Source organism: Tachyglossus aculeatus, chromosome 1 (genome assembly GCF_015852505.1).
Source record: "Tachyglossus aculeatus isolate mTacAcu1 chromosome 1, mTacAcu1.pri, whole genome shotgun sequence".
Taxonomy (NCBI): Eukaryota; Metazoa; Chordata; class Mammalia; order Monotremata; family Tachyglossidae; genus Tachyglossus; species Tachyglossus aculeatus.
In genome coordinates this window covers 88243827-88265607 of record NC_052066.1, presented here as the reverse complement: position 1 = coordinate 88265607, position 21781 = coordinate 88243827, and the positions used below count along the sequence as shown (strand labels likewise).

At 45.3% G+C, this 21781-nt stretch overlaps 1 protein-coding gene across 6 annotated transcripts in view; it reads right to left on the bottom strand.

Moving 5' to 3' along the window:
- Positions 1–1376: 1376 nt before the first annotated feature.
- Positions 1377–21781, bottom strand: part of PXYLP1 (2-phosphoxylose phosphatase 1) — a 103032-nt gene continuing 82627 nt past the window's right edge. For all 6 annotated transcript variants that reach the window (XM_038749711.1, XM_038749689.1, XM_038749673.1 and 3 more), the window contains 2 exons: positions 4360–4499; positions 1377–3606 (listed from right to left, as the gene is read on the bottom strand). In XM_038749711.1, the coding sequence (XP_038605639.1) occupies positions 2675–3606; positions 4360–4499 (1072 nt within the window). In that variant the 3' untranslated portion in view covers positions 1377–2674. The remainder of the gene's footprint in view (positions 3607–4359; positions 4500–21781) is intronic.

Below are 21781 nucleotides of genomic sequence, written 5' to 3'. Positions count from 1 at the left end.
GGGTTCTAATCCTAACTCCTCCACTTGTCAGCTGTGTGACATTGGGCAAATCACTTAACTTCTCTAAGCCTCAGTTACCTCATCTGTAAAATGGGGATTAAGACAGTGAGCCCCATGTAGGACAACCTGATCACCCTGTATCCCCTAACGCTTAGAACAGTGCTTCGCACAGAGTAAGTGCTTAACAAGTGACATCATTTATTTATTTTTTCCTCTGGGCCTCAGTTACCTCATCTGTAAAATGAGGATTGAGACTGTGAGCCCCAAGTGGGACTGGGACTATGTCCAACCCGATTTGCTCGTATCCTTCCAGACCTCAGTACAGTGCCCAGCACATAGTAAGCACTTAAATACTATAATAATAACAATAATAAGAAGAAGAGTAGTAACAGGATGGTCAGCACTGCTGCTGGTTCCTCTTTTCCTGAGGGAAGTCATAATCTTGCATTTCCTTACCCCATCTGCCTTTCGATCCCTCTCCCTTTGGTTGTACCTCACCTTTGGCCTGCAAACTCAATCAACTGTATTTATTGAGCGCGAACTACAAGGAGAGCACTGTACTAAGCATGTGGGAGAGTACAACAGAATTAGCAGACACATTCCCCGCCTATAACGAGTTTACAGCATAGAAGGAGAGAACTCCTCCACACCCTTCCTCCCTCCCCCGGAGCCCTCTACCTTTTTCCACATTCCTAAGAGGTTATGCTCTCCCCCAGCCCACCCTGGATGGCATGGTTTTCCCATGGAAACACTTTAAGGTGCGCTCCATCTTCAGCTCCTACCTGTCCTGTGTAGGGCAATGGGCTCTGGAGTTGGCACGCAGAAGCCAAGGCTGATTTCGGTGGGCAGGAGATGCTTCAGGGATCCATTGGAGCCCGGACATAGTCTTATATTGGATTGTATCGACCCCAGTGCTTGGTGCATCGTAAGCACTTAAATCCCCCAATTATTATCATTAGTTTATACAGCAGGTACATGATTCCACTGACAATGTGGCTAGCCTGTCTCCATTCCCATTTACCGCCTCAGTGTCTGGAAGAGTCTCTATATGTTGCCAACTTGTACTTCCCAAGTGCTTAGTACAGTGCTCTGCACAAAGTAAGCACTCAATAAATATGATTGAATGAATGAAAGAGGGTGTACCAGGGAAGTGTGTGTGTGGGGGTGCATCAGGGTGTAGGCTGCAGGTCCCCAGAAGGCATTCCTAAGTGAGGGCTCACCCAAGCCCCATTCTGGGGAAAACTGGGCAGTTGGGGACAGGGTGGTTCCCCCTCCGGGTGATCCTTGACCCGTACCCCAGGAGCTCCCAATGGAGGGCACGGCTCCTGGAATGAAACGGTTAAAAAGTAGAGCAAGATGACACAGTGCTCAGCAAGTCGTAGAAACAAACTTAACATTTATTAATGCAAACAAATGGATTCGGAGGCAGCTTTGGGCGAAGAGAGGAAAAGGGTGGAATGGCAGTGAGAGAAGGGATTCTCACTTATAGGTTACATTTCCTCTAGCACCTATGCTCACAAATCACAGACTAAATTAGATCGATTTCTAAACGTAAAAATCCATCGTTACAAAATTATTTAAATCTCTAGTAAAGAAACTTTCTCCAAAAGTTTGCATTGACAGTAAAATCAGAACTTACTACTATAACAGATGAAAGCAGTTCTAAAACCGGTTCAGTTCTACAGTTTGGATAATTACCCATCGATGCTCTTTTGTTCAAGCTTATTGGTCAAGGGGAAGTGCCCAAAAAACAGCTTTTCATAGCCCTTTGTAAACTAAACAAGTAAGAAGTACCTACAGACAGCACAGAAGAAAGGTCTTAGAAAATACTTTCCTAAACTATAAAAGTACCAAGTGGACTATGAAAATTTTACCCAAACTCTCCTGCTTCAAACAGCAATTCGACTAAACGCATAGTTGAAAGACATTTAACTAGGTTGTACCACAGTCTGTTTTTCATGACCTCGAACATACTAAAACTTAAATATCCTAAAAATTTTAGCATCAAACTTGGCTCTGGTTTACGGCTCCCTTTCTCCCGCTACTGCTCTCTATCACTCCTTATGAACTAAGGATTCCGTGTCCAGCCACCCAGACGGGAGGAGCCGATGCCAAGGTTTCGCGGACGTTCAGATTGTTGTGAAAGTGCTGAAAGTGCAATCAAAGCATCAGGACCGCGTTGGACCCTTTCCCAAACATCCGCCGCTCTAAGAAGTTCGCCTCCTGGCAGACGAGGAACGGGAATGATGTTCCCTTTGGGGACAGTTGTAACCGGCAACTCGTTTGGGGAGGATTTCAAATTAATTCGAATGAGGGGCGGGGGCTGGCTGTCTATGTTAATCACTTCAGGAGAGTGGCAGACAATGAGCAAACCAAAGTGCTGTGGTGACCCAAAGGTACTCTGGCCGAAGAAGAAACCCCAACACCCTTTTCGAGCTAAGCCGGTTAGCAACTGTGCACCACTGTTCCTCGGTGAACCGGGGTTCGTGGCAAATGACTTACTTCTCCACAAAGACTACCCATCCGGACAAGAACTAAGACCCTAAAAGGTTTTTAAAAGCGCTACCTTTGCGTACCCTTAGCGGTGGAAACAAAGCTCTGGAAGACGGGAGGAAGGGTCGATTCACCCCTCCTCTACACACACAGCTTTTGTGAAACCCGAACCGACTCCCTTTTAAAATTCCCTCTTGTGGCACGCCTCATAGTAGCTACTGCTGTTGAACACCGTGAACATGTCCCTCTTGACAAATCGGACCAGGTTTTCCAGGGGGCACATGAGCTTGCTGGAATGCTTATGGTGGTCCTGGCAGAAAGAGGTACGGTAAGTGACATCCACGCCGTTGTAGAGGATGCGGACGAAGTGTTCACTGGGGTTTTTTCCGTCCTGCCAGAGCTCGAAGACCAGTCGGGCAGCGAATCGTGGGAACCTGGCTTCGGAAATCCCCAAGGCACTGAGGACCGGCGACAAGGTGACGTCGTGGGCGGAATAGAGGACGAAAAGCTCTTCTTTCCTGCCTTCTGCAATGCGCTGCAGGCGGTTCACCGTTTGGTTGAGGATGGGGTGGGCGGCGAGGCGGGCGTACTTGAAATACAGTTTCTTTTCCCGTCTCTCTCTCTCATCCTCTAACTGATGCGTCTTGATCACCTTAAAGTGCTCCAGGTCGATGCAGCCATTTTTGGTACAGGGGAAGCTGACGTTGTGGCAAAAATGGCACAGCATGGAATCGATGGGGTTGGCGGCTCTCAGCTGCCGTGTGGGAATGCCGACTATCCTGGCCATCTCCACGTAGGTTTTCTCCAAAAGGCTGTTCTTCACACGCAAGCTGTACTGGCGCCGCTGTTCCTCTTCCAGATAATGGTTTCTCATCGGGCAGTCGCAATTGCCCGAGCAAAAGATGGTGCTCCACTGGTGCCTAAAGTTAATCTTCTTCCAGTCGAAGTCAGGGAGGAGGCTGTAGAGCAGGGCCAGCCCACTCTGAAGAGTTCGGCTTTTTCCAGTCGTCTCCAGGTAAAGATGCTTGGCCGTCCAGTCGTCGGGGAGGAGTCTGTGCTTCTTTAAATAAATGTCCCGTAACAGCTGTCCATTTCGCAAGTGCTGCACGACCCCTATTGTGGACGACAACAGAAAGCTTTGGTTAGTATCGGGGCTAGGGGAAGGAAAAAAAAAATGAACAAAAAATGTAGCTCAGTCAATCGGGGAAAACCCTGGGGATTTTCCTAACTTTTCAAGTTAAACATCTCCCTCTATGTATTGAGAAACCATTTCTTCAAGATATCCTCTTGCCTGGTCCTGCCACCCGGCATGGTCCCGTTTTTGGCACAAGCTGCCTGGCTCTGGGGGAGCGGGAGGGAACTGGGCCAACTTAGGGCCTTCTGGGACCCTGGCCTTCAGCCCGGGGTTCGGGACTTCTCAACTCCCACCCTGCTGCAGCCGCCGTCCACTTGTCCAGAGCCTATTTCTGCAAACTGGGCTGATCGACACCCCTGGTTTTCCATAAATTAGGAAGCTTGAAAGTCCCAGGAATGATTTCCTGAAGGTGTGCCCCGAGGCACTTGTCTTAGATTTTGGCCATTAGTTCCTGACAAAAATAGAGCTTCCTGAAACCAGAGAGGACTCATCCGTTTGCTCCCTGTGGCCCTTTCTCTTGCAGGGGAATACAGTCTCGGGAAGCGATGGGCTGCAGAGAGGACATGGTCTCCACCAATCGTTGTGGGATCAATGACAGGCCAGGCTTGGAGCCTGGATGTCCGGCTGAGATTCCCTAGTCCAGGTGCCCAGCCCTTGGAGTGTACACCCGTGAAACCGAAATAAGGGAACCCAAGATCCCACAGAGATGTCGATGGGCAAGTGGCTCCTACCTGTCTGGGTGAGTTCTCCCATTTCACACAAGGAGTGACTGGGGTAGAGAGGCAGGCTGCTCAGGGCGCCGTCCAGCAGGCCTTCCGTCCCCCTTGCCATGTGACTGATGAAAGCTTCCAGTTTAGGGTGATATGGTTTTCTAAAGCGATACCCCAAAACAGGGGCGAGAGAGAAAAATCGCGTCGTCAGCAAGCCTGACAGATAGGAACAAAATGGCGTAGTGATAAGAGGAGGTCTGGTTGTGTCAGCTTACACCATGGTGGTAGGAGTAATAGAATGTATTAAATGCCTACTGGGTGGAGAACACTATACAGAGCTCTGTGGGAGACGACACAGAGGTGGGAATTAGACAAGGTCTCTGTCCCTTGGTGGGGGAGAAGAGAGAGAGGCACTGGAGGGTGGAGAGTGAATGAGGAGAAAGGGTTGGGGAAGAGACACGGTTAGTTGGACTGGATTAGAGTAGGTCCTGGGGCCCGCTCTGATCTCATTTTCCGAGCACCAAGGCTTTCGCTGCCTGCACAGGCATGGGAGCAGGAAAGTGTTACTGCGTGCCAACTTGTACTTCCCAAGCGCTTAGTACAGTGCTCTGCACATGGTAAGTGCTCAATAAATATGATTGATTGATTGTTACTGCTGCCACTCTTATAGATCGATCGTATTGAGTGGTTACTCTGGGCAGAGCACTGTACTAAGCGCTTGGGAGAGAGTACAGTACAACAGAGTTGGTAAAGGTGGTCCATGCCCACAATGAGCGCAATCAATCAATCGTATTTGAGCGCCTACTATGTGCAGAGCACTGTACTAAGCACTTGGGAAGTACAAGTTGGCAACATATAGAGACAATCCCTACCCAACAGTGGGCTCACAGTCTAGAAGGGGGACAGTCGAGAAGGGGGGGGGGGTGGGGCAGAGGGGGAGACAGCCATTAATATATATAAATAAATTAAGGATAGGTACATACAATGTGGATAGTGGAACATTTTCTATCCTCGGTTAGATAAAAAGTTCAGTTTTGGATATGTTAAGTTTGAGGTGATAACAGGGGGAGATTTCATTTATTCATTCATTCAGGCATGCAATCATATTTTTTGAGAGCTTACTGTGGGCAGAACACTATACTAAGAGCTTGGGAAAGTACAATACAGCAATAAAGAGTGATAATCCCTGCTCACAAGGAGCTCACTGTCTAGATGGGGGGAGACAGGCATCAATACTAAACAGTCATCAATATAAATGAATAAAATTACAGATATATACATAAGTGCTGTGGGGCAGGGAGGGGGGGAATCAATCAATCAATCGTATTTATTGAGCGCTTACTGTGTGCAGAGCACTGTACTAAGCGCCTGGGAAGTACACATAGAGACAGTCCCTACCCAACAGCGGGCTCACAGTCTAAAAGGGGGGAGACAGAACAAAACCAAACATACTAACAAAATAAAATATATAGAATAGATATGTACAAGTAAAATAAATAAATAGAGTAATAAATATGCACAAGGGAGCAAGCCAGGGTGACGCAGAAGGGAGAGGATGCCTGATTGTTCCAATTTTCTCAATAGAGTAGGTGGCCGGATTATCAGGGGCAAGGGATGGGGGGAAGAGGAGGACATGGCGTTTGAGGAGGAAATTGAACATCTGGAACAACTGGTCAGGGCAATGGGCACCACACTCCTGAACCCCTTCCCTCCTCTCCCATGGAATACCGGTTCTTCAGGATGAAGAGGAGAACCGGGTCCACTGTGGATTAGAAAAGTGCTAATTATCTAAAGCTGGAGTGATGTTGCCAACTTGTCCTTCCCAGGCGCTTAGTACAGTGCTCTGCGCACGGTAAGCGCTCAATAAATAGGAGTGAATGGAATGTGTTTCCATTTTGCTGGTCAGTTGGAGAGCCACTAGAGGGCACGTCACCACCATTTGATTAGAAGGGGAATGCCACACTTGGCATTTCCAGTGACAGGTTATATTATTGATGATGATGATGGCATTTGTTAAGCGCTTACTATGTGCAAAGCACTGTTCTAAGCGCTGGGGGAGGTTATAAGGTGATCAAGTTGTCCCACGTGGGGCTCACAGTCTTAATCCCCACTTCACCAATGAGGGAACTGAGGCACAGAGCAGTTAAGTGACTTGCCCAAAGTCACACAGCTGACAGTTGGCAGAGCGGGATTTGAACCCATGATCTCTGACTCCAAAGCCCGGGCTCTTTCCACTGAGCCACGCTGCTTCTCACAGAGGAGACGCAGAAATGATCAGACGACCGGAAACTAACCCCACTGCCAAATGTGAAAGGCAAGGGGACTGTTCAGCAAAATAATTTGTGTTGCTATTAAAAGCTTTTTACTCCAAATCAATCGTATTTATTGAGCGCTTACTATGTGCAGAGCACTATACTAAGCGCTTGGGAAGCACAAATTGGCAACATATAGAGACAGTCCCTACCCAACAGTGGGCTCACAGTCTAAAAGGGGGAGACAGAGAACAAAACCAAACATACTAACAAAATAAAATAAATAGAATAGATATGTACAAGTAAAATAGAGTAATAAATATGTACAAACATATATACATATATGCAGGTGCTGTGGGGAAGGGAAGGAGGTAAGAAGGGGGGATGGAGAGGGGGACGAGGGGGAGAGAAAGGAAGGGGCTCAGTCTGGGAAGGCCTCTTGGAGGAGGTGAGCTCTCAGCAGGGCCTTGAAGGGAGGTAGAGAGCTAGCTTGGCGGATGGGCAGAGGGAGGGCATTCCAGGCCCGGGGGATGACGTGGGCCGGGGAAATGCCCGATATGGAAGCTTAACTGAAATTCTGGAGTTAACTGGTGATGCTATTCAGCAAACGAGCTGGGAATCGATGGTCCTTGCGAGTTGAAAACCCCTAGCACGGGAAATCGGGGCAAGAATTTCAACAGCCAAAGAAAAGCGGGCCGTGTTAAGCAAAGTTAGCTAATACAGCCCCTTTATAAAATAGCAGATGATTCCTACACTAGGTGATCGAAGCATGAAGAATCTTACTCCGTAATTATCAAGTGTGAAAAGAAATGGCCCAAAATGCAAGGAAAGTTAAACAAACTTCGGCAGTTCGTCCAATCCGTTTGCTAATTCCTATCTCAGGGGGCGATGTCATGGGCACTGCAAGCGCATGAGTTCAGAGAACAAAGTCCACCTTCCCAACAGGAACTCACTGTGGTGGGTGATGGAAAGGCCGGAAATGGGGGAATAATCCCCTGGGCCTATTGCTATCAGTGCCGAAACAATTCGTATCAAAGAACACCTGGGGCGGCCCGCCTGGTGGTCAGGCTCATCTGGGATCCTGAACACATCTGGCTAACATGAGCAAGATCCACTGGCCTAGCAATCAATCCACGGTCTTTACTGAATGCTTAGGATGTGCAGAGCACTTTCCTATGCCCTAGGGAGAGTAGAGTATAGTACAACAAAGTTGGTACCCATGTTCCTTGGCCACTCAGAGCTTACAGTCTACAGGGCAAGACCAACACTGCAATAAATTATCACACTGGACATGCGTGCTCCGGGGTTGAGGGTGGGGGCAAAGTGAATATCAGGGGCTCAGGGGGTACAGATCCAAGTAAATAGGTGATGCAAAAAGGGGAGGGAGTGGGGCAAATGATGGCTTAGTCGAGGAAGGCCTCTTGGAGGAGGCAGCATGGTTTGAAGAGCCCAGGTTTGGGAGTCAGAGGACATGGGTTCAAATCCCAGCTCCGCCACTTGTCTGCTGTGTCACCTTGGGCAAGCCACTTCACTTCTCTGGGCCTCAGTTACGTCACCTGCAAAATGGTGATTAAAACTATGAGCCCCACGTGGGACAACCTGATTACCCTGTATCAACCCCAGCGCTTAGAACAGTGCTCAGCACACAGTAAGTGCTTATTAAATAACATAATAATCATCATTAGGCTTTGAAAGTGAGGAGAGTGCTGTTCTGTCATATTTAGCAGGTGACAGAGAAGCAGCGTGGCTCAGTGGAAATGAGCCCGGGCTTTGGAGTCAGAGGTCATGGGTTCAAACCCCGGCTCTGCCAACTGTCAGCGGTGTGACTTTGGGCAAGTCACTTAACTTCTCTGTGCCTCAGTTACCTCATCTGTAAAATGGGGACTAAGACTGTGAGCCCCTCGTGGGACAACCTGATCACCTTGTAACCTCCCCAGCGCTTAGAACAGTGCTTTGCACATAGTAAGCGCTTAATAAATGCCATTATTATTATTTAGGGGGAGGGACTGTAAACTCCTTTGTGGGCGGAGGCTGTGTTAACCAACTCTCCCAGCGCTCTGCACACAGCAAGCACTCAATAAATATGACTGACTAATTGGCTGTGGGGTGTTCAAGTCAGAGAGAGGATGTGGGCAAGGAGTTGGCAGCAAGACCGGCCTGTTGGTACAGGGCGATACGATGCTGCTCTTGCTCTGGCTATAAATGGGTTTGTGTGTAAAGTTACTGTGGGCGCTTACTTAGTGATGTGCTGCCATCCCTACCCACCTATTCACCTTTTTCTCCCACTGCCCCAGTGGAAACATGAAAAGCAGGGACGAGAACATGTGCGTGGCGCTGCTCAAATCACCAGCGTTATAATCCATTTCCCCGCATAGGTTCTCGGTTCCAAAGTCCGTCCCCGCCATCAAGAGAGCACGACCTCTGTCCCCCAAGAGTTTATGAGCTAGGGTGGTCAAGTCAACAATGATGATGATGATGATATCTGTTAAGCGCTTACTATGTGCAAAGCACTGTTCTAAGCGCTGGGGAGGTTACAAGGTGAACAGGTTGTCCCACAGTTTTAATCCCCATTTTACAGATGAGGTAACAGGCACAGAGAAGTGATGTGACTTGTCCAGAGTCACACAGCTGACGGTTGGCGGAGCGGTATTTGAACCCATGACCTCTGCCTCCAAAGCCCGGGATCTTTCCACTGAGCCGCAACGCTGCTTCAATGACACAATGACACACTCCTTGTGCGAAAAAGGTCCAGATAATGAGTAAAACCTCAAATCAAAGTTTACATTGACAAAGGGGTGTGCGCACACTGGGAGGCGGTGAGTCAGGAGGGAGTTGTGGCCGCCAATGGGATGGGTTGGAGGAGATGCTATGGCTCCTAACTTCCATTAGCAGAGAAAAACTGAACGGATGCCTCTTTGGTGGGACCTTGGGGGCAGCTGAAAGAAGGAAAGATGAGGATTGAGCTGACAGGCTCTATGGTGCAGCTTTTTCCATTTTTTACAGTTATTTGTTAAATGTTTACTATGTGTCAGGCACTGTATTTAGCGTTGGAGCACTTCTCTGTGCCTCGGTTACCTCATCTATAAAATGTGGATTCCTTGTGGGACAGGAACTGTGTCCAAATTGATTAGCTTGTAACTACCCCAGCACTTGAAACAGTACCTGGCACATCGTAAGTGCTTAACAAATACCATTAAAAAAATACAAGGCAGTTAGGTTAGACACAGTCCCTATAATAATAATGATAATGGCATTACATGCAAAGCACTGTTCTAAGCGCTGGGGGGATCAGGTTGTCCCATGTGGGGCTCACAGTCTTAATCCCCATTTTACAGATGAGGTAACTGAGGCATAGGGAAGTTGTGACTTGCCCAACGTCACACAGCTGACAATTGGCGGAGCCAGGATTTGAACCCACGGCCTCTGACTCCCAAGCCCGTGCTTTTTCCACTGAGCCATGCTGCTTCTCAGTCCCTATTCCACATGGGGCTCTCAGTCTTAATCCCCATTTTACAGATGAGGTAACTGATCCCAGGAAAGTGAAGAACTTGCCCAAGGTCACACAGCAGACTTGTACTTCCCAAGCACTTAGTACAGTGCTCTGCACACAGTAAGTGCTCAATAAATACGATTGATTGATCGATTGATTGATCTGGAAGAGCTGGGATCAGAACCCAGGTTCTCTGACTCCCAGACTCTTGTTATATTGTACTCTCCCAAGCACCCAGCGCTTAGAACAGTGCCTGGCACATAGTACGCACTTAATATGTTGCCGACTTGTACTTCCCAAGCGCTTAGTACAGTGCTCTGCACACAGTAAGCGCTCAATAAATAGGATTGAATGAATTTGGTACAGTGCTTTGCACACAGTAAACACTCAATAAATACGATTGAATGAATGAATACTAGGCCACACTGCTTGTGAAGATCAGATGTAGGGGCATTTGATAAATTGGCCTGGTTGGAAGAAAGGCAGATGAGTAATAGGCTCTAAAGCAGATGGCAGGGATTACAGTCCTACTCCCAAGGCCCCAAGGAGGTGAGCGTAGGTTGAGCAGAAGACAAAGAAAATGGTTTGGACAAAGGGTCTGCGCTCGGACTGAGAGGAAGAATTGCTGGAGGTATCGGTGTAGGAGACCAGTGTAGAAGACCACTGCAGAAAAGCCCGTCTAGAAGAGATTGAGGTAGTACAGGTGAAGAGGAGTCAGGTGTGAAACTTTGGCCACAGCAGTAGGGATTCAGAGGAAGGGGGGATTTTGGGAGCTGATAAACAGCCAATCAATCAATCAATCGTATTTATTGAGCATTTACTGTGTGCAGAGCGCTGTACTACGCGCTCGGGAAGTACAAGTCGGCAACATATAGAGACGGTCCCTACCCAACAATTGTTGGCAATAGATAATGTGCAGGGCCAAGGACAGTGATAGTGAAGATTTGGGCTTGAAAGCAGTCAGGCAGAGGCAGTTTTGCACCCTTATCATCATCATCAATCGTATTTATTGAGAGCTTACTATGTGCAGAGCACTGTACTAAGTGCTTGGGAAGTACAAATTGGCAACATATAGAGACAGTCCCTACCCAACAGTGGGCTCACAGTCTAAAAGGGGGAGACAGAGACCAAACATACTAACAAAATAAAATAAATAGAATAGATATGTACAAATAAATTAAATAAATAAATAAATAGACTAAAAAAATATGTACAAACATATATACATATATACACCCTTATCAGCCCCACTCATATGCCCACCCAGCGTATTCAGAGTAACACCGCCGCCGCCCACCTGAGCAGTAATCCAGAGTTGGGGGAAACTGTGCAATCCACTGCGGGGCAAATGAAGAGTACGGGCCTGAGAGCCAGCTCTGTCACCTCTCAACTGGGTGACCTTGGGTGAGTCATTTCACTTCCCTGGGCCTCGGTTTCCTCATCTGTAAAACGAGGATTACACTCAACTCCCTCCCCCTCCTACTCAGATTGTGAGCCCCATGGGGGGGACAGTGTCCAACCTGATTATCTTGTATATACTCCAAGTACTTGGCACATAGTAAGTGTTTAACAACTACTATACTAACAACAACAATAATCATTAATCGTGATTATTATTATTATTCCTACTATGCATTCATGCCAGCTCTGCTTGAGAGGCACAGAGAGTGAGAGTGATTGACCCATGGTCACCTGAAAAGCCAAGGAAGCCAGGGTTAAAACGCTGGGCCCCGGACTCCTTTTTCCATTTTAAATTTAAGCTTGATACGCTTCCTCTTAGGAAATCTGGAGACGCAATGCAGTTGACATTAGACATTCTCTTTGGAAACAGAACCCTCAAACAGTAAAGCAAATGTATGCTCTGGGTCTCACTCAACTGTTAATGAAACTAAAAGGAACTTAAAGGAAGACATTTAAATAGCCCCACTGAGGAAGGTGTCAGTATGTGATTCATTGGGGAAAGCCCCATGTAAATGCATATTGAACATCAGTCCCCTGGACTGTAAACTTAATATGGGTAGGGAACGTAACTGCTAATTCTGTTGTGTGTACCCTCCCAAATGCTTAGAGCAGTGCTCTGCACATAGTAAGCGCTCAGTAAATATGATTGATTGATTAGCTTTTTGCTGCCCAGACAAGACACATTTTTACTGGGCATTTCTTGATTTAGAATACCAGTCTCGGAGTTCAATTTGCCAATTTGCAGATGCCTCAAGGAGATGGAGTTAAGTAACCTAGGCAACCCTGAGAAGCCTTCTGGGACAAGCCTGAATCGAAAACAAAGAGAATTTCTCAACTGTATAGTTAAGAAAGAAGAATACTTCTCCTTAACAGCAAAAAGGAAATCAGAAAAGTCTGGACTGTAACCTGACTGCTTTTGGTTATTGTTACGTTATTGATGTTCACCTCTTAAGATGGCAGCTGTGACTTCTCTGATCATTGCTTTTTCATTACTTCAGAGTTCAATTATTAATTACTTGCCCACACCAATAAAAAGGGAAAAGGGAGTTAGGAAAATACTGCCAGTTTTTAAAGTCTTTGTTGAATCATGCTTTTCAATCCAAAATAAACCTTCATCCAACCACTTCTAATAATTTAGATCAAAACATTTTTGAATGCTTGTTCTGCTATGCATCATGGGCCAAACTAGTCTGTGCACACGGTTCATTAAAAAAACTCAGATGCCAGGGGAAAAAAAAAATCTAAAGACTTCAGCCTTGCTCTACGTTAATATACAAAAATCCTCAAAATTAGAACACAATCTGGTGTGCCAAGGAAGTGTGAATTTTACAATTAGGTTTTTTTTTTCCAAAGTAATGACATAATTTTGGAATACGTATATGCTTTCCAAAGATTCACTTTGATTATGAGCCCCTTGTGGGCCAGGGACTGGGTCTGAACATTTTTATTTGCAATTTCCTTGACAGTCAGCACAGAGTAGGGGCTTAGAAAATATCACGATCAAATAAATTAAAATGTTAAAAATTAGAATAAATGGTTTTTTAAATGAACGACAGGCTGAGGCTAACCAACCAAGAGCTAGCTCAGGGGTTGGAAGCAAAGGGGTCCTATTTAACTTTAAGCGGGGGCTCCTACCCCGTTCCTTGTAACCATTGTTTTAGCACCTGTAATTTTACATCCACATGTGTCTACGGAAACTTCTGTGGTATTTATTAAGTGCTTACTACACTCCAGGGACTATACTAACTGCTGGGGCAGTTAAAACAAATTGGGTAGGACACAATCCCTGTCCCACATGAGGCTCACAACCTTAATTCCCATTTTCAGATGAGGAAAATGAGGCATGCAGAAGTGAAGGGACTTGCCCCAGATCCCACAGCAGACAAGTGGCGGAACCGGGATTAGAACCCAGGTCCTTCCAACTCCCAGGCCCATGCTCTAGCCACTAGACCACAGGGCTTTGTACCACAAAATATGAAAATGTCTTTCTAAAAGGGTGATTTCCCAAAGCGACTGCCTAATTCTAGCAGATGGAAGGGCCGTTAGTACTTAAGTCAGCCTGCAAATCCTTACTCCTGAGGAGGATAGAGGCGCACAGCTTTCTGGGGAGGGCTGGCAGCACCGTATTTTGGGCTTCTTCCCTGCTGGGGCTGGCCTTTCTCTGACTCACAGCTGCAGTGAGGAGCAGGTTCTCCCCCGGCTGAGACCAGAGTCCACTCCTCCTCAGTCTCCGCCACCCAAACCCATCCAGGCCAGGCCTCCAATCCTTGTCCTAGAGGCAGCAGGGGACAGACAAACTTCTCCAGGCCACAGTCAGGCCCAGGAGCCCCCCTGGAATGAGGTGACCTCCCCGTCTGGCCCTGGGCACAATGCAAGCCCACTGTTGGGTAGGGACTGTCTCTATGTGTTGCCAACTTGTACTTCCCAAGCGCTTAGTACAGTGCTCTGCACACAGTAAGCGCTCAATAAATACGATTGATGATGATGATGATGATAAAGCCCCAGAGACACAGCTCTCAGAGAGAACCAGCACCAAGGAGGGCTGATGGGGGTGGGTGGCCAGGGCTGGGCTGTCAGTTTTCTTTTCTGGCTTTCTGTGACTCTTCTCTGGGTCTTTCTGATATCACCAGATGATCAAGTAATTTTATTTATTTGTATTGGTGTCTTTCTCCCCACCCCTAGACGGTGAGCTTGTTGTGGGAAGGGATCGTCACTCTTTATTGTTGCATGCATTTTCCCAAGCTCTTAGTACAGTGCTCTGCACACAAAAAGTGCGTAATAAATATGACTGACAATGAATCATCACTAGATTTTAAACTTCTTAAGGGCAGGGATCTTGTCTACTAATTTATCCGTACCTTCCCAAGTGTTTAAGTATGGTGCTCTGCTCACAGTATATGCTTAGTAAGTACAGAAGCAGTGTGGCTCAATGGAAAGAGCCCAGGCTTTGGAGTCAGAGGTCATGGGTTCAAATCTCGGCTCCACCAGTTGCCAGCTGCGTGACCTTGGGCGAGTCACTTAACTTCTCTGTGCCTCAGTTCCCTCATCTGTAAAATGGGGATGAAGACTGTGAGCCCACTGTTGGGTAGGGACCGTCTCTATATGTTGCCAACTTGTATTTCCCAAGCGCTTAGTACAGTGCTCTGCACACAGTAAGCGCTCAATAAATACGATTGAATGAATGAAGACTGAGCCCCCCCCATGGGACAACCTGATCACCTTGTAACCTCCCCAGCGCTTAGAACAGTGCTTTGCACATAGTAAGCACTTAATAAATGCCATCATTATTATTATTATTATTATTATTACTACTGATTGATTCAGTATGGTGTTTTTTTCGCACACGCACATTTGTGTGTGTGTCTGTCTTACAGGCCTTTGTCTCCTGGTCCTGCACTTTCTAGAAAACCAGCCTCATGTTCACACCCTTGATCTAAAGTAAAGTCATAATCTTCCATGTTTACAAGGTAGTTTGGTTGTCTATGCATGTTGTTGTTGTTGAGATATTAGTGATGATTTGTCCATATCTTATTTTGCTGGAGAGGAAGCAATCTTTCCCTTACAGAGTGTTGGGATTCTTAATCGAATGGTCTGAGTAATGACGCTGCGCCAACATTCAACATGGTCAAAATACCATGTAGCACAATGGCCCAGGGAAATGCCCGCAGCAAGACCGCTGTTTCTTCTCTGCTCTGAAGGTTCCCCACCAGTTGGAAGTGGAGGAGGCCACTATTCCCTCTCCCAAAGCCGGGGGGATTCAGAAGCCAGCCTATCCAAATGTCAGGCAGGTGCTCCCTCAATAGCTGATGGGGGATTGGCTTTTGAAATTTTAATTGAGAAATAATTGGAATTTCAAATTTGGTTAATTGTGCCGTATTCACTCATAAAGCTGCCTCTACCGCCTGATTTCCACCCTTCTGCTGACTTTTGAGGAGGAAATACAATTATTTTTGTAAATAGTGAGAGCGGTGCCGGCCGGGGTCAGAGAAGGAGTAGAATGAGAACACTGGTGGATTCAGGTTCGCACTGGGGGAAGGACGATTTGGGTACAGGAGTGCCAACGTACAAACTCTAAGGGTAGGAAAAGGACAGAAGGTTGCAGGGGGGCTACTCTAGTTCAGAGTGTGGGGAAAAAAAAAGAAATACGGTCTCAAAAGCCCTCTTACCTTTCTCTTTCCTCCCGGCTACTTCCCCCTTTCACTCTTTGTTTCCCTTATTGCTGGACTTAATTCCCTACATGAAATCCCTCCCCTGTTTTGGAGTTGCAAAACTTATGCAACAAAGTGAGGCAATTATGTTAGCAAACACATTTCTTGGTCCTAATTTTGGAATTAGGTGCTCTTTTCTTCTACTGCTGCACCTGTTAAATTGATAATCAATGGATTTCTAGACTGTGAGCCCACTGTTGGGTAGGGACTGTCTCTATATGTTGCCAACTTGTACTTCCCAAGCGCTTAGTACAGTGCTCTGCACACAGTAAGCGCTCAATAAATACGATTGATTGATTATCCAGTCATTGATCTATACAAGATGTCCCAATTCAATTACTGAATTATCCCAGTCTTCAAAAACACTTTATGGTGCTTCTAAATTACACTCAAGACAGCACCTGACTACACCTCAGACACTATGCTTTTCCTTCACACTACAAACACAGGTTTGTTTTTTTCGGTTTTTAAAAATCAAATCTAAAAAAAAATGAACTCTTCAAGAAAAACAGACACAATTTTGCTCTCATTTGAAATCTGCAACCTGCATGTTAAATGATAAAAATCATTAAAATGTTAATTCAAGGTTTACAACTGGCCTTCAAAATTTAGCTTCATTTTCTTATAATCATTTCTCCCCACCTATTGATGCTGCAATCCTTAATCCAAAAAGCTCAAGAAAGGAATACAAACTATTTTGCATACCTATTAAAAAGCCCAAGGGGCTGTGGTCTAGTCTATGTAATTAATGAGCACTGGCACCAGAGTGGTAAAAACAATCACAGAACACAGACTAAAGGGGAATACTTATCAGAAAATGAAGTCCAACCAGCTTAACCATATAGACATGTAAATAAGGCGCTTCAACCTAATTCCCCAAAATAAAGGATGCCTTAACAGTAGAAAAACTTTCATCTGGGAAAAAGAATGGTTCTAATGATCTAGTACATCAATAAAACATTAGTTATTAAAATTCCAATAAAAGACAAAGTGTGAAAAGTATTTTAAAATTGAAAAAATCCAAACCAAGTAAACATTAAAAATGTCTCAGCTACTACTCCCTTGATCCTCAAAGCTATCATCCTAAGCTTTGTAACTGCATAAATACAGTTGATTGATTTGTTTAAAAGAGAGGGACTCCAAGTATAAACTCTTATGAGTTATAAAAATTTACATTCAATGCTGCCTTCCCTTTCTTCATCCTTTGTTATTCTCAGTGGGCTTTAAAGACCTTTTTTTTCAAAGGGTATTTGTTATGTCAGTATAGAATGTGGTTTAGCAGAAAGAGCCCGGGCTTGGGAGTCAGAGGTCGTGGGTTCTAATCCCAACTCCACCACTTGTCAGCTGTGTGACTTTGGGCATGTCACTTCACTTCCCTGTGCCTCAGCTACCTCATCTGTAAAATGGGAATCAAGACTGTGAGCCCCAAGTAGGACAACCTGATAACCTTGTATCTATCCCAGTGCTTAGAACAGTACTTGGCACATAGTAAGCGCTTAACAGATGCCATCATTATTAAAGAACATCAATTCTTTTGAAATGTGATGTTGGAGAAGGCTTTTGCAAATACCATGGACTGCCCAAAAATCAAATAAATGGATTTATTGGCCTTTGGAAGGCCAAATGATTCGACTTAGATTAGCATATTCTGGACACATAATCAGGAGGACTAATTCTCTGGAGAAAACATCAATGCTAGGAAAAGTCCAGGAAAAACGTGGAAGAGGCAGACCAGCAGTTAGCTGGATAGAGACCATAACAATTGTAATGGAAAAAAATGTTAGAACGGTTGCAGATTATGGCAGAGGACAGGAGTTCTGGTGAAAGTATATCCATGGAGTTGATATGAATCAGAAATGACTCAACAGGACTTAATAATTTGTTAAGTGCTAGTCCTGAGGGACTTAAAAGAGTTAACAGTGTTTTCTAAAGAAGCCAATTTAAAAACAAGGAAGTTGTACTGCATTGAAGTAATTTAATGGCAGGCTCCCTAGTGGTCTGAAACACATGCTTAATTTAGTATCACATCCTGTTGCAGTCTTAACTTGCTTTTTTTTTTTAAAAAAAAAAGGTATTTGTTACACACTTACTATGTGCCAAATACTGTACTAAATGTTGGGTAGAGTCAAGCTAATCAGGCTAGACACAGTTCATTATCCCACACGGGGCTCACAGTCCTAATCTCCATTTTACAGATGAGGTAACTGAGGCCCAGAGAAGTTAAGTGACTTGCCCAAGGTCACACAGCAGACAAGTGGCGGAGCTGGAATTAGAACCCAGGTTCTTCTGGCTCCTAAGCCATACTTTAACCACTAAGCTATGTTGCTTGCTTAGATTTATGGGAATAGTACTCGATTATTTGTTTTAGATTACAACACCGGCTGCTTCAAGGCTAAAACTGCAAATAGAACTAAGTTCAAAATATTTCTCACAAAGATACTGTTTTATGCAGAAGAGTCAGGTAACTGATCTTAAAAAAAAAAAAAAACCTCCTACTTTGTCAACAGAATATAGTGTCCTGCCTACAACAAGGTGATAACATTCTGCATGGTCTGACTGATTGTCTGGGAAATGATTGTCCAAGACATGAAGTATCACTTGCTAAATAAATTCTTCTATCACAATTGCTCTGTGCTCTGTGGGCTCATATGACACTGGAAACAATGGTTCCATGTTAAGTCTGTGTCGTGTTTACCAAATAATGAGCTGGCTCTATTTTTATTCTGGGGATCGTTCTCCTCCCACACAGGGCTCACAGTTTGAGTAGGAGGGAGAAGAGGTGTTGAATCCCCATTTTACAGATGAGGAAACCGGGGCACAGAGCAGTTAGGGGTCTTGCCCAAGGTGTAAATAGCCAGTGTGTTGCTAGGACAGATCCTCAGAAGTCTGGCTGCAAGTGCCATAGTCCTCCTACCATACTTAATAATAATAATAATAATAATAATAATAATGCATTTATTAAGCGCTATTTGCAAAGCACTTTTCTAAGCACTGGGGAGGTTACAAGGTGATCAGGTTGTCCCACGGGGTCTCACAATCAGAGAAGCAGCGTGGCTCAGTGGAAAGAGCCTGGGCTTTGGAGTCAGAGGTCATGGGTTCAAATCTGGGCTCCGCCACTTGTCAGCTGTGTGACTTTGGGCAAGTCACTTAACTTCTCTGGGCCTCAGTTACCTCATCTGGAAAAGGGGGATTAAGACTGTGAGCCCCCCATGGGACAACCTGATCACCTTGTAACCTCCCCAGTGCTTAGAACAGTGCTTTGCACATAGTAAGTGCTCAATAAATGTCATTATTATTATTAATAATAATCCCCATTTTACAGATGAGGTAACAGGCACAGAGAAGTTAAGTGACTTGCCCAAAGTCACAAAGCTGACAATTGAATACTAATAATAATAATTATTATTATTACGGTACTTGTTAAGTGCTTACTATGTGCCAAGCTCTGTTCTAAGCATTGGGGTAGACACAAATTAATCAGGTTGGACACAGTCTCTGCCCCGTATGAGACTCACACTCTTATCCCCACTTTACAGGTGAGGTAGCTGAGGCACAGAGAAGATAAGTGATTTGCCTAAGGTCACACAGCAGACATGTGCTCAATAAATACGATTGATGATGATGATGATGATGTGGCAGAGCGGGGATTAAAACCCAGGTCCTTCTGACTTCTTTTATTTATTTATTACTCTATTTATTTATGTATTTATTTATTTATTTATTTATTTATTTTACCTGTACATATCCATTCTATTTATTTTATTTTGTTAGTATGTTTGGTTTTGTTCTCTGTCTCCCCCTTTAAGACTGTGAGCCCACTGTTGGGTAGGGACTGTCTCTATATGTTGCCAACTTGTACTTCCCAAGCGCTTCGTACAGTGCTCTGCACACAGTAAGCGTTCAATAGATACGATTGATTGATTGATTCTTTTCAATGATAAGAGGCTAAAAAGACAAGGCAGTGAGGGAGGGAAGGAGGAAAAGAGGAAGGGCAAGTGAGAGATAAGGGAGCATAATACGGGTCCCTATTCCCCCCACCCCATAGGATGTGATAAGGCAGGGACAGCTCTTCTGCCCAAAACCAAAAGTGGGTGAGGCTGGGATTTCCCTCCCCTGGCAGGGTGATAATTTCAGGGCCCAGCTAAGTTGGGGTGGGGGAAAGGTTTCTCCCACCCACCAGGGGCAACGGCCTAGAGGAGAGCGGGGGAGGGTACCCCAATCCTAGACTTAAAGAGAAGTGCTAAATACCTTGTGCCAAATTAGAAGTATGGCACATTCTTATGAATCATGACAACAGTTGCACGGACACGGTGCTAGGCCATTCTGGCCGGCATCAAAATAAACCTGAGTTGCTTTTCTACCCCACTGCTTTCTTTTTCACTGTTTCAGTAGGTTATAAACATTCATTCATTCAATCGTATTTATTGAATGCTTACTGTGTGCAGAGCACTGTACTAAGCGCTTCACTAACTTAGGAACTGTTTTGCCTGCTTTCAAAAGCCCTGAAAGTTCTGGGGCTGTGCTTTCTGGAAGGCACGATGAAGCTTCAAGGCCCTACTGAGAGCTCACCTCCTCCAGGAGGCCTTCCCATACTGAGCCCCCTCTCCCCCTCCCCATCCCCCCCGCCTTACCTCCTTCCCCTCCCCACAGCACCTGTGTATATGTATATAGGTTTGTATGTATTTATTACTCTATTTATTTATTTTACCTGTACTTATCTACTGTATTTATTTTATTTTGTTAATATGTTTTGTTTTGTTCTCTGTCTCCCCCTTCTAGACTGTGAGCCCACTGTTGGGTAGGGACCGTCTCTATATGTTGCCAGCTTGTACTTCCCAAACGCTTAGTACAGTGCTCTGCACACCGTAAGTGCTCAATAAATATGATTGAATGAATGAATGCTAAACTTGTGACCCGACCAATTGCTCAACAGCTGATTAGAGCATCTGCTGAAAAGGAATGTCAGAGGCCTGCAGTTTCTCTGCTCTTCATACTTCCAAAGAATCATACTGTTAGGGTGGTTCTCCTTTCTACTTCCCTAAATCACCTCCTAGAAGGTCTGAAATTCCTGATTCAAAAAACAGATGCAATATACAGCCCCAAGTTGTTTTTATTACTTTTTAAGAAGCCTTGGGGAGATCTTTATCAGTGCGGGGAACTCACCTCTCCGACTGAGATGGACATAAGAGAAAACACCTTCCATATTTCAGTTTCATGACCATTCCTCAGCGGTACAGTCATTGCCATGTAAATTATGATTTTAGCACCCATTCTAGGCACCTGATGTCTTTCTCACCAACAAGGTCAGCCTTACTAGCTCTCAATCATCTGCTAAATAAAGATTACTCCCATTGGACTTCTTCTCCGATGTCAAATAAATCTGCCTGGAGAAAAAGAGGTTTCACCTGACTGGCAGACTTGAAGGATTTAGTAACAAACTTAAGAGTGGCACCCCAAATTGAAAATCATGATTGTCTATCTCACATTTTGAGTTCTTCCTATGGCTAGGCCAAGCAGCAACATGTATGTAAGCATCTTTCATGTCTTAAGAGTCCCCTTGTATCAGGGTTGATGGTAACCACATTGCTTTGAACTCTTCAGTGACGATGAGGAGTCTGATCTCTCAGGCTCAGTGTTGGACACGGATCTTCAGACCTTTCTGGAATCAGGAAAACTCTCTTTTTTGGAAATTCCCCTGTTATTAGAGTGACTTTTTGATTCTATGGCAGAGGAGAGACACTGGAGAACAAATGTTTGAAGACAATCTTCCAAAAAAGGGCTGTTGCTTCAGACGTACCACAAACCCCAGAGTTGACTATTTACTGAGCACCAAGAGCCTTGGTTTTACTAAGCATTGTGTCTTCCTCCCCTCCACCACCACCACCCTAAACCTAGAAGGGAGCAGCATGGACTAGAGCAAAGACCCTAGTTCTGGGTACCAGCACACCTGGGTGGCAGTTGCGGCTGTACCTCAATGCCACTACTTGCTGTCTCACTTGGGCATGCCACTTAACCACTCCGGGTCGAGGGTT